The sequence below is a fragment of the Hyperoodon ampullatus genome (assembly GCF_949752795.1).
Source record: "Hyperoodon ampullatus genome assembly, chromosome: 10".
NCBI classification, from domain to species: domain Eukaryota; kingdom Metazoa; phylum Chordata; class Mammalia; order Artiodactyla; family Ziphiidae; genus Hyperoodon; species Hyperoodon ampullatus.
Window position 1 is genome coordinate 48,151,444 of NC_136923.1, and position 24,703 is coordinate 48,176,146.

Below are 24,703 nucleotides of genomic sequence, written 5' to 3' on the forward strand. Positions count from 1 at the left end.
TAAAAACATAATAAGGCCACAGGCACCCCAAAACACACCACCAGACGTGGACCTGTCCACCAGAAAGACAAGATCGAGCCTCAACCACCAGAACACAGGCATTAGTCCCCCCCACCAGGAAGCCTACACAACCTACTGAAACAACCTTAGCCACGGGGGACAGATACCATAAACAACGGGAACTACGAATCTGCAGCCTGCAAAAAGGAGACCCCAAACACAGTAACATAAGCAAAATGAGAAAGCAGAAAAACACACAGCAGGTGAAGGAGCAAGATAAAAACCTACCAGACCTAACAAATGAAGAGGTAATAGGCAGTCTACCTGAAAAAGAATTCAGAATAATGATAGTAAAGATGATCCAAAATCTTGGAAATAGGATAGACAAAATGCAAGAAACAGTTAACAAGGACCTAGAAGAACTAAAGATGAATCAAGCATCGATTAAAAACACAATAAATGAAATGAAAAATACTCTAGGTGGGATCAATAGCAGAATAACTGAGGCAGAAGAACGGATAAGTGAGGTGGAAGATAAAATAGTGGAAATAACTGATGCAGAGCAAAATAAAGAAAAAAGAATGAAAAGAATAGAGGACAGTCTCAGAGACCTCTGGGACAACATTAAACGCACCAACATTCGAATTATAGGGGTTCCAGAAGAAGAAGAGAAAAAGAAAGGGACTGAGAAAATATTTGAAGAGATTATAGTTGAAAACTTCCCTAATATGGGAAAGGAAATAGTTAATCAAGTCCAGGAGGCACAGAGAGTCCCATACAGAATAAATCCAAGGAGAAATACGCCAAGACACATATTAATCAAACTGTCAAAAATTAAACACAAAGAAATCATATTAAAAGCAGCAAGGGAAAAACAACAAATAACACACAAGGGAATCCCCATCAGGTTAACAGCTGATCTCTCAGCAGAAACTCTACAAGCCAGAAGGGAGTGGCAGGACATAATTAAAGTGATGAAGGAGAGAAACCTGCAACCAAGATTACTCTACCCAGCAAGGATCTCATTCAGATTTGATGGAGAAATTAAAACGTTTACAGACAAGCAAAAGCTGAGAGAGTTCAGCACCACCAAACCAGCTTTACAACAAATGCTAAAGGAACTTCTCTAGGCAAGAAACACAACAGAAGGAATATACCTACAATAACGAACCCAAAGCAATTAAGGAAATGGGAATAGAAACATACATATCAATAATTACCTTAAATGTAAATGGACTAAATGCTCCCACCAAAAGACACAGAGTGGCTGAATGGATACAAAAACAAGACCCATATATATGCTGTCTACAAGAGACCCACTTCAGACCTAGAGACACATACAGATTGAAAGTAAGGGGATGGAAAAAGATATTCCATGCAAATGGAAATCAAAAGAAAGCTGGAGTAGCAATTCTTATATCAGACAAAATAGACTTTAAAATAAAGACTATTAGAAGAGACAAAGAAGGACACTACATAACGATAAAGGGATCGATCCAAGAAGAAGATATAACAATTGTAAATATTTATGCACCCAACATAGGAGCACCTCAATACATAAGGCAAATACTAACAGCCATAAAAGGGGAAATCGACAGTAACACAATCATAGTAGGGGACGTTAACACCCCACTTTCACCAATGGACAGATCATCCAAAATGAAAATAAATAAGGAAACACAAGCTTTAAATGATACATTAAACAAGATGGACTTAATTGATATTTATAGGACATTCCATCCAAAAACAACCGAATACACATTTTTCTCAAGTGCTCATGGAACATTCTCCAGGATAGATCATATCTTGGGTCACAAATCAAGCCTTGGTAAATTTAAGAAAATTGAAATTGTATCAAGTATCTTTTCCGACCACAATGCTATGAGACTAGACATCAATTACAGGAAGAGATCTGTAAAAAATACAAACACATGGAGGCTAAACAATACACTACTCAATAACGAAGTGATCACTGAAGAAATCAAAGAGGAAATTAAAAAATACCTAGAAACAAATGACAATGGAGACACGACGACCCAAAACCTATGGGACGCAGCAAAAGCAGTTCTAAGGGGGAAGTTTATAGCAATACAATCCCACCTTAAGAAACAGGAAACATTTCGAGTAAACAACCTGACCCTGCACCTAAAGCAATTAGAGAAAGAAGAACAAAAAAACCCCAAAGTTAGCAGAAGGAAAGAAATCATAAAGATCAGATCAGAAATAAATGAAAAAGAAATGAAGGAAACAATAGCAAAGATCAACCAAACTAAAAGCTGGTTCTTTGAGAAGATAAACAAAATTGACAAAGCATTAGCCAGACTCATCAAGAAAAGAAGGGAGAAGACTCAAATCAATAGAATTAGAAATGAAAAAGGAGAAGTAACAACTGACACTGCAGAAATACAAAAGATCATGAGAGATTACTATAAGCAACTCTATGCCAATAAAATGGACAACCTGGAAGAAATGGACAAATTCTTAGAAATGCACAACCTACCAAGACTGACTCAGGAAGAAATAGAAAATATGAATAGACCAATCACAAGCACTGAAATTGAAACTGTGATTAAAAATCTTCCATCAAACAAAAGCCCAGGACCAGATGGCTTCACAGGCGAATTCTATCAAACATTTAGAGAAGAGCTAACACCCATCCTTCTCAAACTCTTCCAAACAATATCAGAGGAAGGAACACTCCCAAACTCATTCTACGAGGCCACCATCACCTTGATACCAAAACCAGGCAAGGATGTCACAAAGAAAGAAAACTACAGGCCAATATCACTGATGAACATAGATGCAAAAATCCTCAACAAAATACTAGCAAACAGAATCCAACAGCACATTAAAAGGATCATACACCATGATCAAGTGGGGTTTATTCCAGGAATGCAAGGATTCTTCAATATACGCAAATCAATCAATGTGATACACCATATTAACAAGTTGAAGGAGAAAAACCATATGATCATCTCAATAGATGCAGAGAAAGCTTTCGACAAAATTCAACACCCATTTATGATAAAAACCCTGCAGAAAGTAGGCATAGAGGGAACTTTCCTCAACATAATAAAGGCCATATATGACAAACCCACAGCCAACATTGTCCTCAATGGTGAAAAACTGAAACCATTTCCACTAAGATCAGGAACAAGACAAGGCTGCCCACTCTCACCACTCTTATTCAACCTAGTTTTGGAAGTTTTAGCCACAGCAATCAGAGAAGAAAAGGAAATAAAAGGAATCCAAATTGGAAAAGAAGAAGTAAAGCTGTCACTGTTTGCAGATGACATGATACTATACATAGAGAATCCTAAAGATGCTACCGAAAAACTACTAGAGCTAATCAATGAATTTGGTAAAGTAGCAGGATACAAAATTAATGCACAGAAATCTCTGGCATTCCTGTACACTAATGATGAAAAATCTGAAAATGAAATCAAGAAAACACTCCCATTTACCATTGCAACAAAAAGAATAAAATATCTAGGAATAAACCTACCTAAGGAGACAAAAGACCTTTATGCAGAAAATTATAAGACACTGATGAAAGAAATTAAAGAGGACACAAATAGATGGAGAGATATACCATGCTCCTGGATTGGAAGAATCAATATTGTGAAAATGACTCTACTACCCAAAGCAATCTACAGATTCAATGCAATCCCTATCAAACTACCACTGGCATTTTTCACAGAACTAGAACAAAATATTTCAAAATTTGTTTGGAGAAACAAAAGACCCCGAATAGCCAAAGCAATCTTGAGAACGAAAAACGGAGCTGGAGGAATCAGGCTCCAGGACTTCAGACTATACTACAAAGCTACAGTAATTAAGACAGTGTGGTACTGGCATAAAAACAGAAAGATAGATCAGTGGATCAGGATAGAAAGCCCAGAGATAAACCCACGCACATATGGCCAACTTATCTTTGATAAAGGAGGCAGGAATGTACAGTGGAGAAAGGACAGCCTCTTCAATAAGTGGTGCTGGGAAAACTGGACAGGGACATGTAAAAGTATGAGATTAGATCATTCCCTAACACCATACACAAAAATAAGCTCAAAATGGATTAAAGACCTAAATGTAAGGCCAGAAACTATCAAACTCTTAGAGGAAAACATAGGTAAAACACTCTATGACATAAATCACAGCAAGAGCCTTTTGGACCCACCTCCTAGAGAAATGGAATTAAAAACAAAGATAAACAAATGGGACCTAATGAAACTTCAAAGCTTTTGCACAGCAAAGGAAACCATAAACAAGACCAAAAGACAACCCTCAGAATGGGAGAAAATATTTGCAAATGAAGCAACTGACAAAGGATTAATCTCCAAAATTTATAAACAGCTCATGCAGCTCAATAGCAAAAAAACAAACAACCCAATCCAAAAATGGGCAGAAGACTTAAATAGGCATTTCTCCAAAGAAGATATACAGACTGCCAACAAACACATGAAAGAATGCTCAACATCATTAATCATTAGAGAAATGCAAATCAAAACTACAATGAGATATCATCTCACACCAGTCAGAATGGCCATCATCAAGAAATCTAGAAACAATAAATGCTGGAGAGGGTGTGGAGAAAAGGGAACACTCTTGCACTGCTGGTGGGAATGTGAATTGGTACAGCCACTATGGAGAACAGTATGGAGGTTCCTTAAAAAACTAAAAATAGAACTACCATATGACCCAGCAATCCCACTACTAGGCATATACCCTGAGAAAACCATAATTCAAAAAGAGACATGTACCAAAATGTTCATTGCAGCTCTATTCACAATAGCCCGGAGCTGGAAACAACCTAAGTGTCCATCATCGGATGAATGGATAAAGAAGATGTGGCACATATATACAATGGAATATTACTCAGCCATAAAAAGGAACGAAACTGAGCTATTTGTAATGAGGTGGATAGACCTAGAGTCTGTCATACAGAGTGAAGTAAGTCAGAAAGAGAAAGACAAATACCGTATGCTAACACATATATATGGAATTTAAAAAAAAAAATGTCATGAAGAACCTAGGGGTAAAACGGGAATAAAGACACAGACCTACTTGAGAATGGACTTGAGGATATGGGGAGGGGGAAGGGTAAGCTGTGACAAAGCGAAAGAGAGGCATGGACATATATACACTACCAAACGTAAGGTAGATAGATAGTGGGAAGCAGCCGCAGAGCACAGGGAGATCAGCTCGGTGCTTTGTGACCACCTGGAGGGGTGGGATGGGGAGGGTGGGAGGGAGGGAGACGCAATAGGGAAGGGATGTGGGAACAGATGTGTATGTATGACTGATTCACTTTGTTATAAAGCAGAAACTAATAAAAAAAAAATAAAAATAAAAAAAAAATAAAAAAAAAAAGAATGGAGGCAAAGATCGAGAAGATGCAAGAAATGTTTAACAAAGACCTAGAAGAATTAAAGAACAAACAAACAGAGATGAACAATACAATAACTGAAATGAAAACTACACTAGAAGGAATCCATAGCAGAATAACTGAGGCAGAAGAATGGATAAGTGACCTGGAAGACAGAATGGTGGAATTCACTGCTGCAGGACAGAATAAAGAAAAAAGAATGAAAAGAAATGAAGACAGCCTAAGAGACCTCTGGGACAACATGAAATGCAACAACATTGACATTATAGGGGTCCCAGAAGGAGAAGAGAGAGAGAAAGAACCAGAGAAAATATTTGAAGAGATTATAGTAGAAAACTTCCCTAACATGGGAAAGGAAATAGCCACCCAAGTCCAGGAAGCACAGAGAGTCCCATACAGGATAAACCCAAGGAGAAACATGCCGAGACACATAGTAATCATATTGGCAAAAATTAAAGACAAAGAAAAATTATTGAAAGCAGCAAGGGAAAAATGACAAATAATATACAAGGGAACTCCCATAAGGTTAACAGCTGATTTCCCAGCAGAAACTCTACAAGCCAGAAGGGAGTGGCATGATATACTTAAAGTGATGAAAGGGAAGAACCTACAACCAAGATTACTCTACCTGGCAAGGATCTCATTCAGATTCGATGGAGAAATGAAAAGCTTTACAGACAAGCAAAAGCTAAGAGAATTCAGCACCACCAAACCAGCTCTACAACAAATGCTAAAGGAACTTCTCTAAGTGAGAAACAAAAGAGAAAAAAAGAACCTACAAAAACAAACCCAAAACAATTAAGAAAATGGTCATAGGAATACACATATCAATAATTACCTTAAACGTGAATGGATTAAATGCTTCAACCAAAAGACACAGGCTTGCTGAATGGATACAAAAACAAGACCCATATATATGTTGTCTACAAGAGACCCACTTCAGACCTAGGGACACATACAGACTGAAAGTGAGGGGATGGGAAAAAATATTCCATGCAAATGGAAGTCAAAAGAAAGCTGGAGTAGCCATACTCATATCAGATAAAATAGACTTTAAAATAATGAATGTTACAAGAGACAAGGACACTACATAATGACCAAGGGATCAATCCAAGAAGAAGATATAACAATTATAAATATATATGCACCCAACATAGGAGCACCTGAATACATAAGGCAATTGCTAACAGCTATAAAATAGGAAATCGACAGTAACACAATAATAATGGGGGACTTTAACACCTCACTTACACCAATGGACAGATCATCCAAATTGAAACTAAATAAGGAAACAGAAGCTTTAAATGACACAATAGACCAGATAGATTTAATTGATATTTATAGGACATTCCATCCAAAAACAGCAGATTACACTTTCTTCTCAAGTGCGCACGGAACATTCTCCAGGATAGATCACATCTTAGGTCACAAGTCAAGCCTCAGTAAATTTAAGGAAATTAAAATCATATCAAGCATCTTTTCTGACCACAATGCTATGAGATTAGAAATGAATTACAGGGGAAAAAATGTAAAAAACACAAACACATGGAGGCTAAACAATACGTTACTAAATAACCAAGAGATCACTGAAGAAATCAAAGAGGAAATCAAAAAAATACCTAGAGACAAATGACAATGAAAACACGATGATCCAAAACCTATGGGATGCAGCAAAAACAGTTCTAAGAGGGAAGTTTATAGCTATACAAGCCTACCTCAAGAAACAGGAAAAATCTCAAGTAAACAATCTAACCTTACACCTAAAGGAACTAGAGAAAGAAGAACAAACAAAACCCAAAGTTAGCAGAAGGAAAGAAATCCTAAAGATCAGAGCAGAAATAAATGAAATAGAAACAAAGAAAACAATAGCAAAGATCAATAAAACGAAAAGCTGCTTCTCTGAGACGATAAATAAAATTGATAAACCATTAGCCAGACACATCAAGAAAAAGAGGGAGAGGACTCAAATCAATAAAATTAGAAATGAAAAAGGAGAGGTTACAACACACACCGCAGAAATACAAAGCATCCTAAGAGACTACTACAAGCAACTCTATGCCAATAAAATGGACAACCTGGAAGAAATGGACAAATTCTTAGAAAGGTATAACCTCCCAATACTGAACCAGGAAGAAATAGAAAATATGAACAGACCAATCACAAGTAATGAAATTGAAACTGTGATTAAAAATCTTCCAAAAAAAAAAAAGTCCAGGACTAGATGACTTCACAGGTGAATTCTAACATTTAGAGAAGAGCTAATACCCATCCTTCTCAAACTCTTCCAAAAAATTGCAGAGGAAGGAACACTCCCAAACTCATTCTGTGAGGCCACCATCACCCTGATACCAAAACCAGACAAAGATACTACAAAAAAAGAAAATTACAGACCAATATCACTGATGAATATAGATGTAAAAATCCTCAACAAAATACTAGCAAACACAATCCAACAACATATTAAAAGGATCATACACCATGATCAAGTGGGATTTATCCCAGGGATGCAAGGATTCTTCAATATACGCAAATCAATCAATGTGATACACCATTATTAACAAACTGAAGAATAAAAACCATATGATCATCTCAATAGATGCAGAAAAGGCTTTTGACAAAATTCAACACCTATTTATGATAAAAACTCTCCAGAAAGTGGGCATAGAGGGAAACTACCTCAACATACTAAAGGCCATATTTATCAAACCCACAGCAAACATCATTCTCAATGGTGAAAAACTGAAAACATTTCCTCTAAGATCAGGAACAAGACAAGGATGTCCACTCTCACCACAATTATTCAACATAGTATTGGAAGTCCTAGCCACGGCAATCAGAGAAGAAAAAGAAATAAAAGGAATACAAATTGGAAAAGAAGAAGTAAAACTGGCACTGTTTGGAGATGACATGATACTATACATAGAGAATCCTAAAGATGCCACCAGAAAACTACTAGAGCTAATCAGTGAATTTGGTAAAGTTGCAGGATACAAAATTAATGCAGAGTAATCTCTTGCACTCCTATACACTAATGATGAAAAACCTGAAAAAGAAATTAAGGAAATACTCCCATTTACTACTGCAACAAAAAGAATAAAATACCTAGGAATAAACCTACCTAGGGAGACAAAAGACCTGTATGCAGAAAACTATAACACACTGATGAAAGAAATTAAAGATGATACCAACAGATGGAGAGATAAACCATGTTTTTGGATTGGAAGAATCAATATTGTGAAAATGACTATACTACCCAAAGCAATCTGCAGATTCAATGCAATCCCTATCAAATTACCAACGGAATTTTTTATAGAACTAGAACAAAAAATCTTAAAATTTGTATGGAGGGCTTCTCTCGTGGCGCAGTGGTTGAGAGTCCGCCTGCCAATGCAGGGGACACGGGTTTGTGCCCAAGTCTGGGAAGATCCCACATGCCGCGGAGCAGCTAGGCCCGTTAGCCATGGCCACTGAGCCTGCGCGTCCGGAGCCTGTGCTCCACAACGGGAGAGGCCACAACAGTGAGAGACCTGTATACCGCAAAAAAAAAAAAAAAAAAAAAAAAAAAAAAAAATTGTATGGAGACACAAAAGACCCCGAATAGCCAAAGCAGTGTTGAGGGAAAAAAACGGAGCTGGAGGAATCAGACTCCCTGACTTCAGACTATACTACAAAGCTACAGTAATGAAGACAATATGGTACTGGCACAAAAACAGAAACATAGATCAATGGAACAAGATAGAAAGCCCAGATAAACCCACGCACCTATGGTCAACTAATCTATGACAAAGGAGGCGTGGATATACAATGGAAAGAAGACAGTCTCTTCAATAAGTGGTGCTGGGAAAACTGGACAGCTACATGTAAAAGAATGAAATTAGAACACTCCCTAACACCATACACAAAAATAAACTCGAAATGGATTCGAGACCTAAATGTAAGACTAGACACTATAAAACTCTTAGAGGAACACATAAGGAGAACACTCTCTGACATAAATCACAGCAAGATCTTTTTTTTCTTCTTTTCTTTTTTTTTTTCCTGCGGTACATGGGACTCCCACTGCTGTGGCCTCTCCCGTTGTGGAGCACAGGCTCCGGATGCGCAGGCTCAGTGGCCATGGCTCACGGGACCAGCCGCTCCGTGGCATGTGGGATCTTCCCAGACCGGGGCACGAACCTGCGTACCCTGCATCGGCAGGTGAACTCTCAACCACTGCGCCACCAGGGAAGCCCCAGCAAGATCTTTTTTGATCCACCTCCTAGAGTAATGGAAATAAAACCAAAAATGGGACCTAATGAAACTTCAAAGCTTTTGCACAGCAAAGGAAACCATCAACAAGACAAAAAGACCACCCTCAGAATGGGAGAAAATATTTGCAAACGAATCAGTGGACAAAGGATTAATCTCCAAAATGTATAAACAGCTCATGCAGCTCAATATTAAAAAAACAAACAACCCAATCCAAAAATGGGCAGAAGACCTATAGACATTTCTCCAAAGAAGACACACAGATGGCCAAGAAGCACGTGAAAAGCTGCTCAACATCACTAATTATTAGAGGGATGCAAATCAAAACTACAATGAGGTATCACCTCACACCAGTTAGAATGGGCATCATCAGAAAATCTACAAACAACAAATGCTGGAGAGGGTGTGGAGAAAAGGGAACTCTCTTGCACTGTTGGTGGGAATGTAAATTGATACAGCCACTATGGAAAACAGTATGGAGGTTCCTTAAAAAACTAAAAATAGAATTACCATATGATCCAGCAATCCCACTACTGGGCATATATCCAGAGAAAACCATAATTCAAAAAGACACATGCACCCCAATGTTCATTGCAGCACTATTTACAATAGCCAGGTCATGGAAGCAACCTAAATGCCCACTGACAGACGAATGGATAAAGACGATATGGTACATATATACTATGGAATACTACTCAGCCATAAAAAAGAATGAAATTGGGTCATTTGTTGAGATGTGGATGGATCTAGAGACTGTCATACATAGTGAAGTAAGTCAGAAAGACAAAAACAAATATCGTATATTAACGCATATATGTGGAACCTAGAAAAATGGTACAGATGAATTGGTTTACAGGGCAGAAATCGATACATAGATGTAGAGAACAAACGTATGGACACAAGGGGGGGAAGCGGCAGGGTGAGGATGGTGGTGTGATGAATTGGGAGATTGGGATTGACATGTATACACTGATGTGTATAAAAGGGATGACTAATAAGAACCTGTTGTATTAAAAAAGAAAAGTTAACATGACATGTTCTTTGTCAAAAAAAAAAAGAATAGCATTTCAATGGTCTTTCTATAGTTCAATGACATTTTTTTTTCAGTGGGGTAGACATTACATATGGGATAATTTTGCTTAGATACAAATGTATCCTGTTGTCTCCTTCCAAACACAAATTCTATAATTGCAATACATTTTAGTTATAAAATTATTTGATAATCAGAGAATATATGCAAAATATGGAAATACTAAAAGCTACAACACAAAGTAGCATTTTCTAATTTTTTTTAGACTGGTAAATTCTTTATATTAGAGTATATAATTAGAAAACCTTACATATTAAACATTTCATTGTAGTGTTTTTATCACTATAAAGTGATTTTACAGTAAGATAAAGCATAATTTGCTGAGAAATACAAAATTACACAGCATGTCCTAAAATGTAGATTGAAATGTAACTGCCAGATATAAGAAGAAAATAGATTAAATGGAGCTTTTATGACCTGATAATTGTTCTATCTTGTATTTTTTAAAACTCAACTAATTTATTTTCATAATTTCTCTGTTTTATTTCAGCCTGCATGTCTCTGCGGAAACATAAGGAAAATTATTTGAAAGTTTACACTAAATAAAACTTATATTTTCTCTTTTTAACATTACATTCTGAAATATTAGAAAAAACATGTTTTCAAGATTAAATTTTGATCAGGTGAATGCAATTTGTAAATCAGGTGAAGATCAGCTGGATGTAAATTTACAGAATTATTTTTATGCTCCCTCTGTACTGTATAATTCAGCATGTGCTCCTTATGCATCCTCTTGTATAACTTCATATTAATAAAGATGAGGTAAACAATACAAGAATAAAAATAAAAACAAACCATATATGGCCAAAATGACCATGGTGGTGAATAAGTTTTGTCCGAGTTACAGCCCCTAAATCTCCTGACTATGGGACAGTCACTCCATTCATATGGTTTGAAACCTCTCAAAGGTTCAACAATTTTATAATTATTTGCAAAATAATAACAAATCTAAAAAATTAGGACTTCTCTGGCAGTCCGGTGGTTAAGACTCCACACTTCCAATGCAGGGGGCTCGGGTTTGATCCCTGGTTGGGGAACTAAGATTCCATGTGCCACGTGGCATGGCCAAATAGAAAATTAATAACTGAAACAAGAAACTGATACAAACACCACTCTGGCTTTGATGGCATAAGCTCCTGGAATCCTTACTGGGAAAAACTAACATAAAACAAAACCTTGAACAAACCCTCATCAGGGCTCCTGCAAACTGGGCAACATCCATATTTGGGAAAAGGTCAAGATTGGAAAGGGGTGCTGGGCCTGTGTGAACACACTGGACCAGGGAGACCAGGTTAGGGTATGGAAATAAGAGATATGAAATCTTCCAAATTCATACAACTGTCGTAACCGGGGCATCGGCGCTCTAAAGCATGCTGGTAAAGGCAACAGATTTTTTTTTGCGGCATTTAGTCTATACTGTAATTTACCCAAAGGGCCCAAAGAGCAGTATGTATTCCTTTTCTTGCCTTTTTTCAGTGTAGAGCTGTCCTCTCCTTTCCTACCCAGCCTGGACCCTCTGCTCTAAAATTATACCTAATAAGCTAAACTCAAACTCTATGAGGTGTGATGATCTGGTTCAGGTAAGTCACTAACATATCAACGTTCAAGAAATATAACCCAAGCACCTCCGATACAAGCATCAAAAACTAAACAAAACAGAAATCTCTAACCGGTCGATTTTAGAAGAGAAGCTCTGAGTAGGAAGATTTAAGGTGATACCAGTCAACTCTCAATATTCTCTAGCCCAAGAAACATATATGGAAGTAAAAGATATGAAACAGCATTACACCAAGAACCAGCCACAGCCTTATTCCAGCTCTTTTGTAAGCAACTCTAAATACTGTCTGTTTCATTTAGGATAATTCAATATTAATTTTAAATCACAGTTTTAAAGCAAATGCAAGATCTCTCTTATAAACAAGGCTAAAACATGTAATGCTTTATTGTTGTTAATTTCATTTGTCAAAGCTAAGAAAACAAAGGTTCTATCTGGCTATGAATGGATTTACTTCATTCTTTGACAAGATACATAGCTATTGACAACTGAATTTGGATAATAATGATCAATAAATTAGACAGTTATATTTCCACTGATTTCAATTTCTAAAACAGTGGTCTATTTAATTTATGTTGCTATCTTCTTTAAGGGTAGACAAATCAAAATGACACGTTTTGAGCTTGTCCTGGTAATTGTCAACATGAGAGCTTGAATTTAAAACAAAGTATACTTCTGAAGGAAATGAAGAATTCATAGTAACACAACTCATGTACACTGGAAAATTTCCTTAAGACAATGTATCTCTTGCTAAAAACAGCAGATACTTTTAAGTCAACACTAATGAAACTAACAGAGGCACTGTTTTAAAAAAAAAATGGTCCTCTACATTCATTGCTGAGTCACTTCTACTGCTACCATCTGTATTAAACTACTTTACATTTCCATATTAAACCTTGAGTTCTCCACACCCAGCCTCCAGTACTTCACATTCACACTTTTTCAACAATTCTTTAATTCAGTGAAATAAAAATGCTGGTTGGGTTTTATGAATCTACAAAGCAGATTAGTAGAAAGATGATTAAAACATGTTCCCTACTCTTAAAAATGCATTATCTAGTAACATGTAATATAATATAATGTAAGAGTGTCTACTTTTATTAAAGACTGAAGAATTTTACTGGGTGAACTACATACAAATAAGGAAATTATAAATACTCAGCTTGGACAAGGAACCAGTGGAATAGCACTTATCTTGGTGAATTAGCTTTTCCCAGTTCCAGTCTGTTTTCATTGTTCGCCAGCTGACTAACTCTGAGTTCTGGGTCCCGGGACAATCTTTTCATGATGGCTACACATCTAGCTCCAGACCAAAATTGTACCCTATGAAACACTCAACTGAACCACAGACTAATTGCTGAATTTCTTTAATATGTTATTCTAAAGCCTCTTGACTTCAGGTCCAACAACTCTCATTGTTGCTTTTATGCCGTGACTTATCCAATCCCACTTTTTTTCTATACCAAAAGGTAGGTCAGACATTCCCAAGTTTTTGTTCATCTGGACACACTGTGAGATAATTAGAGCAATGGGTATAAGCAGAAGTTTCATGGGCTGGATCCCAGTGCATGCAAGGCTGAGACCCTCTCTTCTAGCTCATGTTTTTTGTTTTTTCTGTTTTATTTTTGGCTGTGTTGGGTATTCGTTGCTGCATGCGGGCTTTTCTCTAGTTGAGGCGAGTGGGGGCTACTAACTACAAGTTTAGTTAAATAAAAACTCTTACATACGTTAGGGTTGTTTCCATTCTCCAGACTTGCTCGAGGTCTTCATCAGGGTCCTTGAATCCAGTAAACGAGTAGTAAGACTTGTCCCATTTGATGGGCCGGTCAGATGTCCTTTTCGCCTCTCTGAGAGGCTGGGAGTGCACATTAGTATTCAAGCTTTGGATATGTTCAATAGATAAACTGCAGGAGTTGAGAATATATAACGCTGTGCTTAGCAGATCTCTGGTGTGCAAAGTAAATTTGACTGCTCGAAATCCTAGAGAATATAATTCCCCCAAACAGTTAATACAGATGATTATTTGCTTTACTTGAAAAACATTTCTTTTCATACATTTATAGAATCAAAATCTTTAAAACACTCCATTACTGATTAAAATTCATCCTATTGGAAAACCATCTGTAAATGGAAAACTACATCCCTTCTCCAAAACTGTACCACACTACCTCCATCTTCATGAAGTCCTCTGTCAGCTCCCTTTTCTAGTTTGGCGCCAGTGACCAAACCCACCCCAGCCCAAGAAGGGGATTGAAAGTATTTTCAATGTTGTTCATAAATTTGGTCTCTACAGTCTAAGGGATGGAAAAGCTCTCCTATGAGCAAGTGTCCACCAGAGAGGGTGTCCAGCGCTAAAGAGAAGGGGGAGGATGGGTCAGGCTGCCCTGCGACAGTGGTTCAAGGAGGGGGGCCAATCCAGTCTCAGGGGTCACAGAAACCCATCTCAAATTTTCTGTACAGTTGAAAGAGACTGTCCTCATACTCCCCCATCCAACTAGCTAGGGACACAATATTTTCAGAAGTGACTCAAAATTCCCTAATATTTTAAAATTAGCACTTCACAATCTGACTTTAATGCAAGTAGTCACTGGGCTCAGGGTAGTAATCTAACTTACGTCAACAGTAGGAAATCTACTGGTTCCCCTGCACCTTTATTGGGTATTAAACATGGCGCTAGTTGAATTTACATAACTTTTCAATGAACACTCTCACCAGTGCCATTATTATCTCTCTTTTCAAATGTGAAGAAGCAGAGGTTCAAGGAGGTTAAGAAGCGTGAAGTGGGCTGAAATCTGAGCTGCCACCAAGCCAAGCATTTTCCCCATTATAACATGCTGACTCTTTTTTCTTTCTTTGGAAAAATTTTTAAAATTGGTTTTGAAAATTATACAAGTGTTATAAAAGTACATCCTTCTTGTAAAATTATATATACAAAGTAAAAGTCTCCTGTTGACAGGCACACAACCTCACACTTTCGCTAGATGTAACTCTATTAACATTTAGGTACACAAGCATTTAGAACTGCACTGTATAGTACGGTAGTTACTAGCCATATGTGGCTATTTATTGGTAAAATTAAATTGATTGAAATTAAATAAAATTTAAAATTCAGTTCCTGGTCATACTAGCTCCACTTCAAGTGCTCAGTAGCCACATGGGGCTAGTGCCAGCTGTACCAGACAGCGCTCATACAGAACAGTTACATCTCCGCAGAAAGTTCTCTTGGACAGCACTGCTCTAGACCTTTTCTATGTGCTTTGTGTGTATGTTATATATGATATATACACTTTTGTGTCTGCATGAGCACACACCCACAGTGTGAATTGTTCCTTTTTAACATATAAACTGCACCATTCTGGACCTATGACTTTTTTTTTTTTTTTAATTTTTTTGGCCGCTCTACACAGCTTGCAGGATCTTAGTTCCCTGACCAGGGATCAAACCTGGGACCTCTGCAATGGAAGAATAGAGTCCTAACCACTGGATTGCCAGGGAATTCCCTGGATCTATTACTTTGAACTTGCTTTTGTTATTTAACCTTGGTGACTCTTCCATTATCTGTATGTATACATCATTCTCTTTCTTTTTAGTAGCTCTATACTAATCTACATAATCAATGTAGCACAATTTATTTAACACTTCCAAAACTGATGACCATAAAAGTTGTTTTTAATTTTTCACCATTCCATACAAGACTGTGTTTTCTTTGCCACGATGACCATCACCACAATCTAAATCATTCTCAGATATACCTGCTATGCCTGTCACATAGATTTATAGAATCTATAACATGCAAACTAAGAAAGACTTTTTAGTTGAATCATTGATGGTAAAATGAGAAATACTGGTAGGAAAATTATTCTAGTCAGTGAAAGAGGAAAGGAAAATCCAAATTCCTGCATTTGAAGTTAGGAAGAAATAGTTTATCTTCAGAAGAGGTAAGTCAAGGAATAATCTCAGTTTCTCTCTTATCAATTCCATTAATTATTTAATCCAATGTAAATGCTACTTTATAGTGTGGGATGCTTGTGCCAGACTGCACACAACTTTTATTGGGAAATATTACCTAATTAGTTTAGTTTGCATTTGATTACTGAGGCTAAACATTTTTATATGCTTATTGGCAATTTATGTGTATTATTTCCTGAACTGTCTAGTCATTGTGTTTGCCCATTTTTGTAACCAAGCTACTCTGTTTTCTTTTTGACTTCTAAGAACTCCATATATATATAATTTATTTTTTTAATTACTTTATTTATTTTTGGCTGTGTTGGGTCTTCCTGCTGCGCATGGGCTTTCTCTAGTGGCGAGCGGCAGCTATTCTTTGTTGCGGTGCGCGAGCTTCTCACTGCGGTGGCTTCTCTTGTGGAGCACGGGCTCTAGGCACCTGGGCTTCAGTAGTGGTGGCACGCGGGCTCAGTAGTTGAGGCTCGCGGGCTCTAGAGTGCAGGCTCAGTAGCTGTGGTGCACAGGCTTAGTTGCTCCTCAGCATGTGGGATCTTCCCGGACCAGAGATGGAACCCGTGTCCCCTGCACTGGCAGGCGGATTCTTAACCACTGCGCCACCGGAGAAGTCTAACTATCTATCCATATATCTATCTATCTATCTATCTACCTATCTATCTATCTATTTATTTATTGGCTGCACCATGCAGCTTGTGGAATCGTCATTCCCTGACCAGGGATTGAACCTGGGCCCTTGGCAGTGAGAGCGTGGAATTCCCTGGAACAACAGGGAATTCCCACTAATTTATTGTTTTATAATCTATTTTCATTTAATAAATGGTTCAAAGTTAACCATTAACTGAAAGTAGAGCATTTTTCTCTTTACTCAGCCAGAGCTGACAGCTATTTGTGTTAGCATTTGTTCACAGAAAGCTCTTAGTAAATCTTTAAACTGCTTTAAAGTTCATTCTAAAAATAAAGTTATTTCCTCAAGGATCACGAAAAGGATGGACAGACCCACATTCATCCTTAGTTTAAAGGATCACTGGATCATGGCTAAAGCAGTGACAAAGGATAAAAGAGAAGGCTGTACATGAGGAGTGATCAGATTTTAGAAACAGCATGAGGCTAGAGTTAAAGGGCTCAAGACCCCTATTCTGTCTCCATGGTCCTGGGACATTACTAAGTTACAATTGGGCAAATTCTACCTTCCTCACAGGGTACTTTGAGGACTAAATTAGAGAATGTAAGCTATATTTTTTAAAGATATAAATTGTTATATAGATATTTAATACTTAAAACAGCACTGAAATAGGAAGGGAAGAAATAGGAACACTTCAGTTTTCTAGTCAGAAAAGTTTAAACATAAAAAATGGCTCATCAAACACATGCAGCCAGGAATAGAATCTAACTCCAGGAAAACACTCAATTAAATGATATTATTTCCTATGACAAGGCTTCAATCCGAAGGTCTTCTAGCAACGTTAGACAGATCGGACACATCACACCAAGCCTGCAAGGGACACACGAGAAATAAGAAATGTACCAGAAGTGCTTAAGTGTTCCTGGCCATCAGAGGAATTCTGGTCTGTTTCTCTTACATAAAACACAAGCTGGGTTGGTTTCAAAGACTTGAAGCCTGGTTTCTGGAGGTTTTCTAAGCAGGCACTTAATCTCTTAAGAGAATTTTCATTGACTTCCTGGAAAAAAATATTAAGAGGCATTTATACACAAAATAGAACAAGGAAACATCAGAAATTATATCCTGACCTTTTAAACACATTATTGAGTGTATTAAAGAATTTAGTATTAAAAATGGTGGGATTTCATAGCTCCTCAGTACAGGATAAAATTGGATCCACACCTCACAACATGGAACTCCATAGGGATGAGATGTGTGTTAAAAAAAAAAAAAAAAAAGTGCATATAAGAACTAGAGAAAACATGGCTGAGTTAGATGTGGGAAAAGCCTAACTATGACTGAATATCTCAAGTAATAAATGATTGATAAATCCAATTACCTAAGATAGTTTAAAAACAATATAGCACAGGGAACAATATTCAATATCCTGTGATAAATCATAATGGAAAAGAATATGAAAAACTATATACATATTTCTGTATAACTGAATCACTGTGCTGTACGGCAGAAGTTAACACAATATTGTAAAATTTTTTTAAGATCTTAAAAAAAGAACACATAAAAAACCACACATTTTTAAGGAAAACACACACACACACACAAGTCTACAGGCAAAAATTGACTGGGAATAAATATTTGCAAGTTATTTCATAGTAAAGAGTTAATTTCTTTCTATATAAAAGGCTCTTAAAATGCCTATCCAGAGATTGGTTGAATTATGGTATCTTCATTCAATGGAGTGCTACACAACCAAAAGAAGGAAAGGGGGAAAGAATGTGACATGGGCAATATATATGAAAGGACATGGAGTGATTTCAAGGATATACTGTTAAGTGAAAAAAGAAATGTCTTTTAGTGAAGTAACAGCTCCAAGAAATGGCATAAATAATAACTTTTCTTCTTATCCCTATAGGTCTCTTCTCAGAAACACAGTGTGATCTGAAATTAGGAACAGTCCATTTATTTTTGTTTAATTTATTATAATACACCACTCTCAGCTATGACAGTCCCATGAGCAGCTGAGAGAATTTCCTGTTAGTGAAGGACTAAATCTTCAAAATTATTTTTTGATACATATTTCCATTTTTGCCAAAAACAAAAACAGGCAGAACAACCCAGAAAAGAATAAAAATGACTGCCAACAGGAAGTTAATGCGATTGGGGTAAATGAAATTGGGATGGGAGTGAAACTCCTGAGTAAACTTTGTGTTTAGCTTTGATTTTTGAAACCTATACATGTTTTGCCTATTTTAAAACTGAATTAAAATTAAGAGGATAAAACAGCAACAACTGTGCTTCACTCTGAGATCCTGGCCTGATGCCACGACTACATGCGACTCTATGCCTCTTTCCCTTAGAAAGGGATGAACGTGCCCTACAAGAGTCAGGGGAAAACTGACATAGAAGACAAACTTATGGTTACCAAAGGGGAAGTGGGGGAGGGATAAATTAAGAGTTTGGGACTAACATATACACACTACTATATATAAAATAGATAAACAACAAGGTCCTACTGTATAGCACAGGGAACTATATTCAATAACTTATAATAAACTATAATGGAAAAGAATATGAAAAAGAATATATATACACACATATATATGTATATATATACACACATATATGTGTGTGTATATATATATATGTATACATATATATATCTGAATCACTTTGTTGTACACTGGAAACTAACACAACATTATAAATCAACTATACTTCAATAAAAAAAATTTTAATTAAAAAAAGAGCATGACCAAATCTTTAGGTAAAATGAAAGTGAAAATGATGTAAATTGCACCCATATTAAAGACAAGTTATTGAAAAATATAAAATTCTTCCTATGAAGTTTTAAAAAAAAGCATGTGGCTGCATCCAGGGCTCATGGGATAATCCAGGATAAGCACCTCCTCTCGAAATCTGTAACTAAGTCACGTACCTTAATATACAAGGTAAAATTCACAGGTTCCAGGAATTAGGACATGACACATCCTTTGGAGCCAGCATGCAATCCATTACACTTGGTGACGGGATCACCATTATAAACTCCCCTTTGTTTCATTCTGCCTTTGAATGACTCTGCAGAGAGAAGCCACCATCTGTGGGTGTCACGCCAAGTCCACCTGGCATTATTTCACATCCACTCACACCCCCAAAGTTAGGGTCTCCCATGATTCCAGCCTCTACTGAGTCTGCCCTATATTGGGCACTTGGGTTGGATCCAGCCTCTCACTTTTCTAATTGGCTAATTGTGAGTTTTTTGTGCACAGCGCTTCTCTTTTCTCCTTGGGCCAATGGGTTCCAGGATAGAGCTGCGTCATGGGTCTTCTGTGCCAGTTCCCCTTTATTGCTGCTCAACTTCCAACCCACCTTTCACACATGCTCTGCAGTAATGAACAGGATTCCTTTAAGCTTCTGTCCTTCAGGGTGAGCACAATGGTAAGCTTTTCCAGTAGAGGGCGCTATGGGGACACTGCAGAGAGAAGGGCCCTCCTGCTGGTTTTGGAGGCTGCAAGATTGATTGGTCACAAGTGTAGGTGTGGTGGCATCTGGTGCAGACCTGCCCAGCCATGGGCGCAGAACCCGTGGCCCTCACAGTGTAATAGAGAAGACAAATCTGACTCCATATCGGATCTGTTTCTTTTACTTTAACCTTTGTATCCTACTGCTTTTGCTACAAGTTAATTACTAAAGGGATGTTGCCTGTAAGCTTAAATTATACATAATGGCCCACCTCTGGGACGCCTGCCTCCCAGGTAATGAGCATTAAGCTAAAATATCTTTGTTAACTCACAGCAAACATCCTGACCAGACCCACATGTGAATGGCTGCAGGAATGAAGAAATCAGAGTCTGAACAGAACCAGGATTTTACTCCCTTCCCTTTTAGTATAAAAGAAGCCTGAATTCTAGAGAAGATGGACCTTTGGGACACTTATCCACCCTCTTCTCGGTGTGCTGGCTTTCCAAATAAAGTCACTATTCCTTGCCCCAACAAATTGTCTCTCAATTTACTGGCCTGTCATGAGACAAGCAGTATGAGCTTGGACTCAGTAACGTCAACACACTGCAAACTCTGGGCCTCCTGCCCACACTGGCACGCCAACCTCCTCTGCTTGTCCACAAGCCTATCCATCAGCTGACCTGCCTGCACCTGGTTTGTGCCCCAGAGAGTTGCTTCCTGCTTACCCAGTGGTTGGGGAGCCACGGCAGGAGCAACCCAGCCAACTTCTCTGCCACCAATGAGGCCTGAACACAGGACCTTGAGAGAGGACCCCTTCCAAGCTTTTTTCTTCCTGGGGGGCTCTCCCTCAGCCCTAAGGCCCATATTGAGTTTCATTACATCTTACAGTCATTCTTTTATTTAAGTTGTTGGGCCGCACCCCTCAAGCCAGCAAGCCCTGTGCTTGCCCAGCCTCAAGCCAGAAGAAGCAGCCCAGAGTCAGCAAGAGCATCCTCAATGGTTTAATGGATAGGAGTATCTTACACGTCTGAAGCAAGGTCCTGGAGCGAGACACCCATGGCGTGCAGCAAACAGTGGGCGGGACATGGCGGCAGTCTTCACTCCAGCGGGAGAGGAGCGGGGAGAGGTTACCTGTTAAAGGAGGAACTGACGTCAGACTGACTCACTGGTTGCCAGAGAAACCAGCAGAGGAGCACGCCCCTCACTGCCCCTTTGATAAACCAGCATAGTGGAGAGAGTTCTGATCTAAAGATTAGAACAATCACCAGCTGGGGCCAGAGGCAAGTACACAGGCATTTACTGATCAGGCTCTACGACTGAGAGGGAAGGTCAGTCACGTGAATAAGGTATAGGTAAAGCAGGGGCTGATCGAGCAGGGGATATACAGAGAGCAAGAGAACAGCCATCTTGGGTGACCTGATCAGACAAAATTTACCAATTTTTATATTGTTTCTCCGTTTAAACCGTCTTGTGATTGGACCCAGACCTGATTCAGCAGTACCTCCAGCCTTGGGGATGAGTCCAGGCTTCGCTCCTCCTGGGTGCTCCCCACCTAGAGGATCCTGCACAGATGCTCCAGCCTTCAGCTAGCATACTGGTCATTCATTTAAAAAAAAAAAAATTGACTATATCCTTGGTGCTGAGATACAGCAGGCTGGCTCGGCCTCAGCAGCCCACCTCTTCCTCAAAGGACATAAAGCTCACAGGCTCGGGATTCCCTGGTGGCGCAGTGGTTGAGAGTCCGCCTGCCGATACAGGGGACGCGGGTTCGTGCCCCGGTCTGGGAAGATCCCACATGCCGCGGAGCGGCTGGGCCCGTGAGCCATGCCCGCTGAGCCTGCGCGTCCGGAGCCTGTGCCCCGCAAAGGGAGAGACCACAACAGTGAGAGGCCTGCGTACCGCAAAAAAAAAAAAAAAAGCTCACAGGCTCTGTGACATTTCTCAGGTGGGGGAAGCCTGAATGTGTTCTGGAAGGAAGAGCTGCTGTGGTGTTGTCTGCACAGTTAGGCCCTGCAGCGTGAACCTGAACCTGAACCTGCCTGGGTATAAACCGGCAGGAGAGAAACACTCAGGGCTTCTGAATCAAGTAAGGCACTGTGAAGCCAAGGCAGGCCAAGAGAGGGCTCATGGGGGATTTTAGGACCTGGGAGTGCCCTGGAGAACCCTGCTCTGGTTGCTTCCCACCGGCTGTCCGTCCGGCTCCAGGCTGGGCATTTACAACTGGCCTCCTATTTACATTTCTTGAGGAAGCAGGCAGATGGGCTCTAGGCTAGATATTTACAACCAGCCTCCTGTTTGCACTAGGAGATAGAAATAACAACAGCAACAGGGTAAGTAGCTCGACTTTGTCTCCTGAGGACACTTTAAGATAACAGTCATGGTGGGGACAGAGAGGGGCTAAACCCTATTTGAGTAAAAAATAAAGAGGTCACATGTTTCCCATCCTTGGGGCAAGGGAGACACTGCACATGCGCAGAAAGCCTCCTTGGGGGTCAAAAAGGAGGAGGCGCCACCCCATAATAGGTCATGCCAAGGCCCCCCGTCGGCCTCTGGGCTGGAATCCATGTCGGGGAGCATCCTAGGGCAGGGCAGGTGTGGAAAAAGAAACCAAATAATGGGCCAAAGATAAACAAAGAGCCGGAAGAACTGCCCTATATAAATGACTTAACTGCCTCTTTCCCGTGCTCCCCCTCAGTAGCGGAGACGCCCTCTCCAGGTGTGTATTTCTGCCTTGCTTCTGTCTTATACAAACTGTTTCTCTGTGTGCTTTCCCACTTGTGCTGTGTCTCTAATAATAAACTTTGTACCTGTTTTTACAGTTTTTGCCTTCTTGAGAAATGCATTTTTCAATGGAGGCAAGGACCAGGGGAATTTAGCTTCCAGCCTCTAGCCCCTGGTGGACTAATGGCTAGGATTCCTGATTTTCATCCATGCTACCCAGGTCCAATTCCTGGGCAGAGAACGAAGATCTTGCTTCAAGCTACCACTCCCTGCTGTCTCTCCAAGATCAGGTGCATCCCAGCCAGAACCAGTGCATGACCCACAAGGGTGATGCACAGCTCCACATGGCTCAGGGTGCAGCCCATTTGGCCAGCCCCTCGTCCCCCACTCTGGGACCCATGCAGCACCCATGGTCCATCCCGGGCTGGGTCTCACTTCCCGCCTTGTCTCACCAAGCCAAGTCCGAGATGAGACCAGGAAGGTGCGATAGCCCCTCCACCGTGTGGCCTGGAACAGGAGATGGCACAGGTGGGGGCTGTCCCCACCCAGCAGTCTCCCCAGAGCATGCAGTGATCCACGGGGGTCAGGGCAGGACCCACCCACTCGGCTCTCAGCCAGCAGGAGAGGCACGGGGATTGGAGGGCAAGCCTGAAAGGAGCGTCCAGGAGGTACAGGAGGGAGGGAGTGGGCCAGTGGTCTCAGCACAGAAAGCTGTTGGAGCGAGACCCCAGCTGAAGTCTTTGCTAAAGCCTCCCGAGCGGGGGCAGGGCAAGGCGCAGCCCATCCTCTAGGTGAGGTTCAACATGCCCTGAAGTGGAGAGGCCGGTCGTCAAACCCAGACCCACTGGCTCCAGAGCACGAGCCCTCTGGCGGTCCACTGGTTAGGGCTCTGCACTCTCACTGCCGAAGGCCCAGTTTCGATCCCTGGTCAGGGAATTAAAACCCCATAAGCCGAGTGGTGTGGCCAAAACAAACAAACAGAGCACAAGCCGTCTATGCTCTGCCCAGCCACAGCCCTGGGCAGGAAGGTTCAGCACCTGTCACCGCATGATAGCGGGCAAAGCTGGCTCTGAAACATGCCTGACGACACGTTCAGGGAAACCGCACAGAGGACCCTGTGCACTTGACCAGCAACACACACACCAAAAGTGCGATGGAGGACTGGGCCAAGCCAGGGTCGTTTGTGCTGCACGTGACCCTGGAACCCAGGGCCAGGGGATCATTGTACAGAGAGCCAGCTGAAGCCATCCAGCATCTCCCAGCCCAGGACCCTCCCCACTGCCCATCTGCAGGGCCAGCCGTTCAGTCCTACCCTCTGTCCCTGGCCATCGCCTGGGATGGCTGGATCACTCTGCTCTGACCAAAACTGCTTCCTTGGGGAGAGGTGAACTCTACAAGGGGGCAGCAGAGAATTTGGGGCCATTTTCCCCCTGATAGCCTGAGGTTTGCATGTTGTTCACACACTGGACTATTATCCTGGTCTATCATCCTGGACAGTTAACCAGGTACCTTTGGATTGGCTTAAGTCAAAGCAAGGTAGGCAGTGGCTAGACAGGAGGAAGAACTTCCTGACCATCAGAGAACTCACCAGAATCAGGACGTGGTGATTCTATCACTTGGGAAGCAACACAGACCACCAGAGTAACTCAGAGGCTC

The 24,703-nt window shown here is 40.1% G+C and overlaps 1 protein-coding gene across 1 annotated transcript in view; it reads right to left on the bottom strand.

Moving 5' to 3' along the window:
• The window catches only part of LOC307058910 (T-cell activation inhibitor, mitochondrial-like), a gene marked incomplete at both ends in the record, with an annotated part of 37,649 nt that extends 14,758 nt beyond the window's left edge, over positions 1–22,891 (bottom strand). The window contains 5 exons of the mRNA XM_079712613.1: positions 14,007–14,259; positions 17,771–17,924; positions 19,168–19,241; positions 21,350–21,457; positions 22,795–22,891. Of these exons, the coding sequence (XP_079568739.1) occupies positions 14,007–14,259; positions 17,771–17,924; positions 19,168–19,241; positions 21,350–21,457; positions 22,795–22,891 (686 nt within the window). The remainder of the gene's footprint in view (positions 1–14,006; positions 14,260–17,770; positions 17,925–19,167; positions 19,242–21,349; positions 21,458–22,794) is intronic.
• Positions 22,892–24,703: the final 1,812 nt, after the last annotated feature.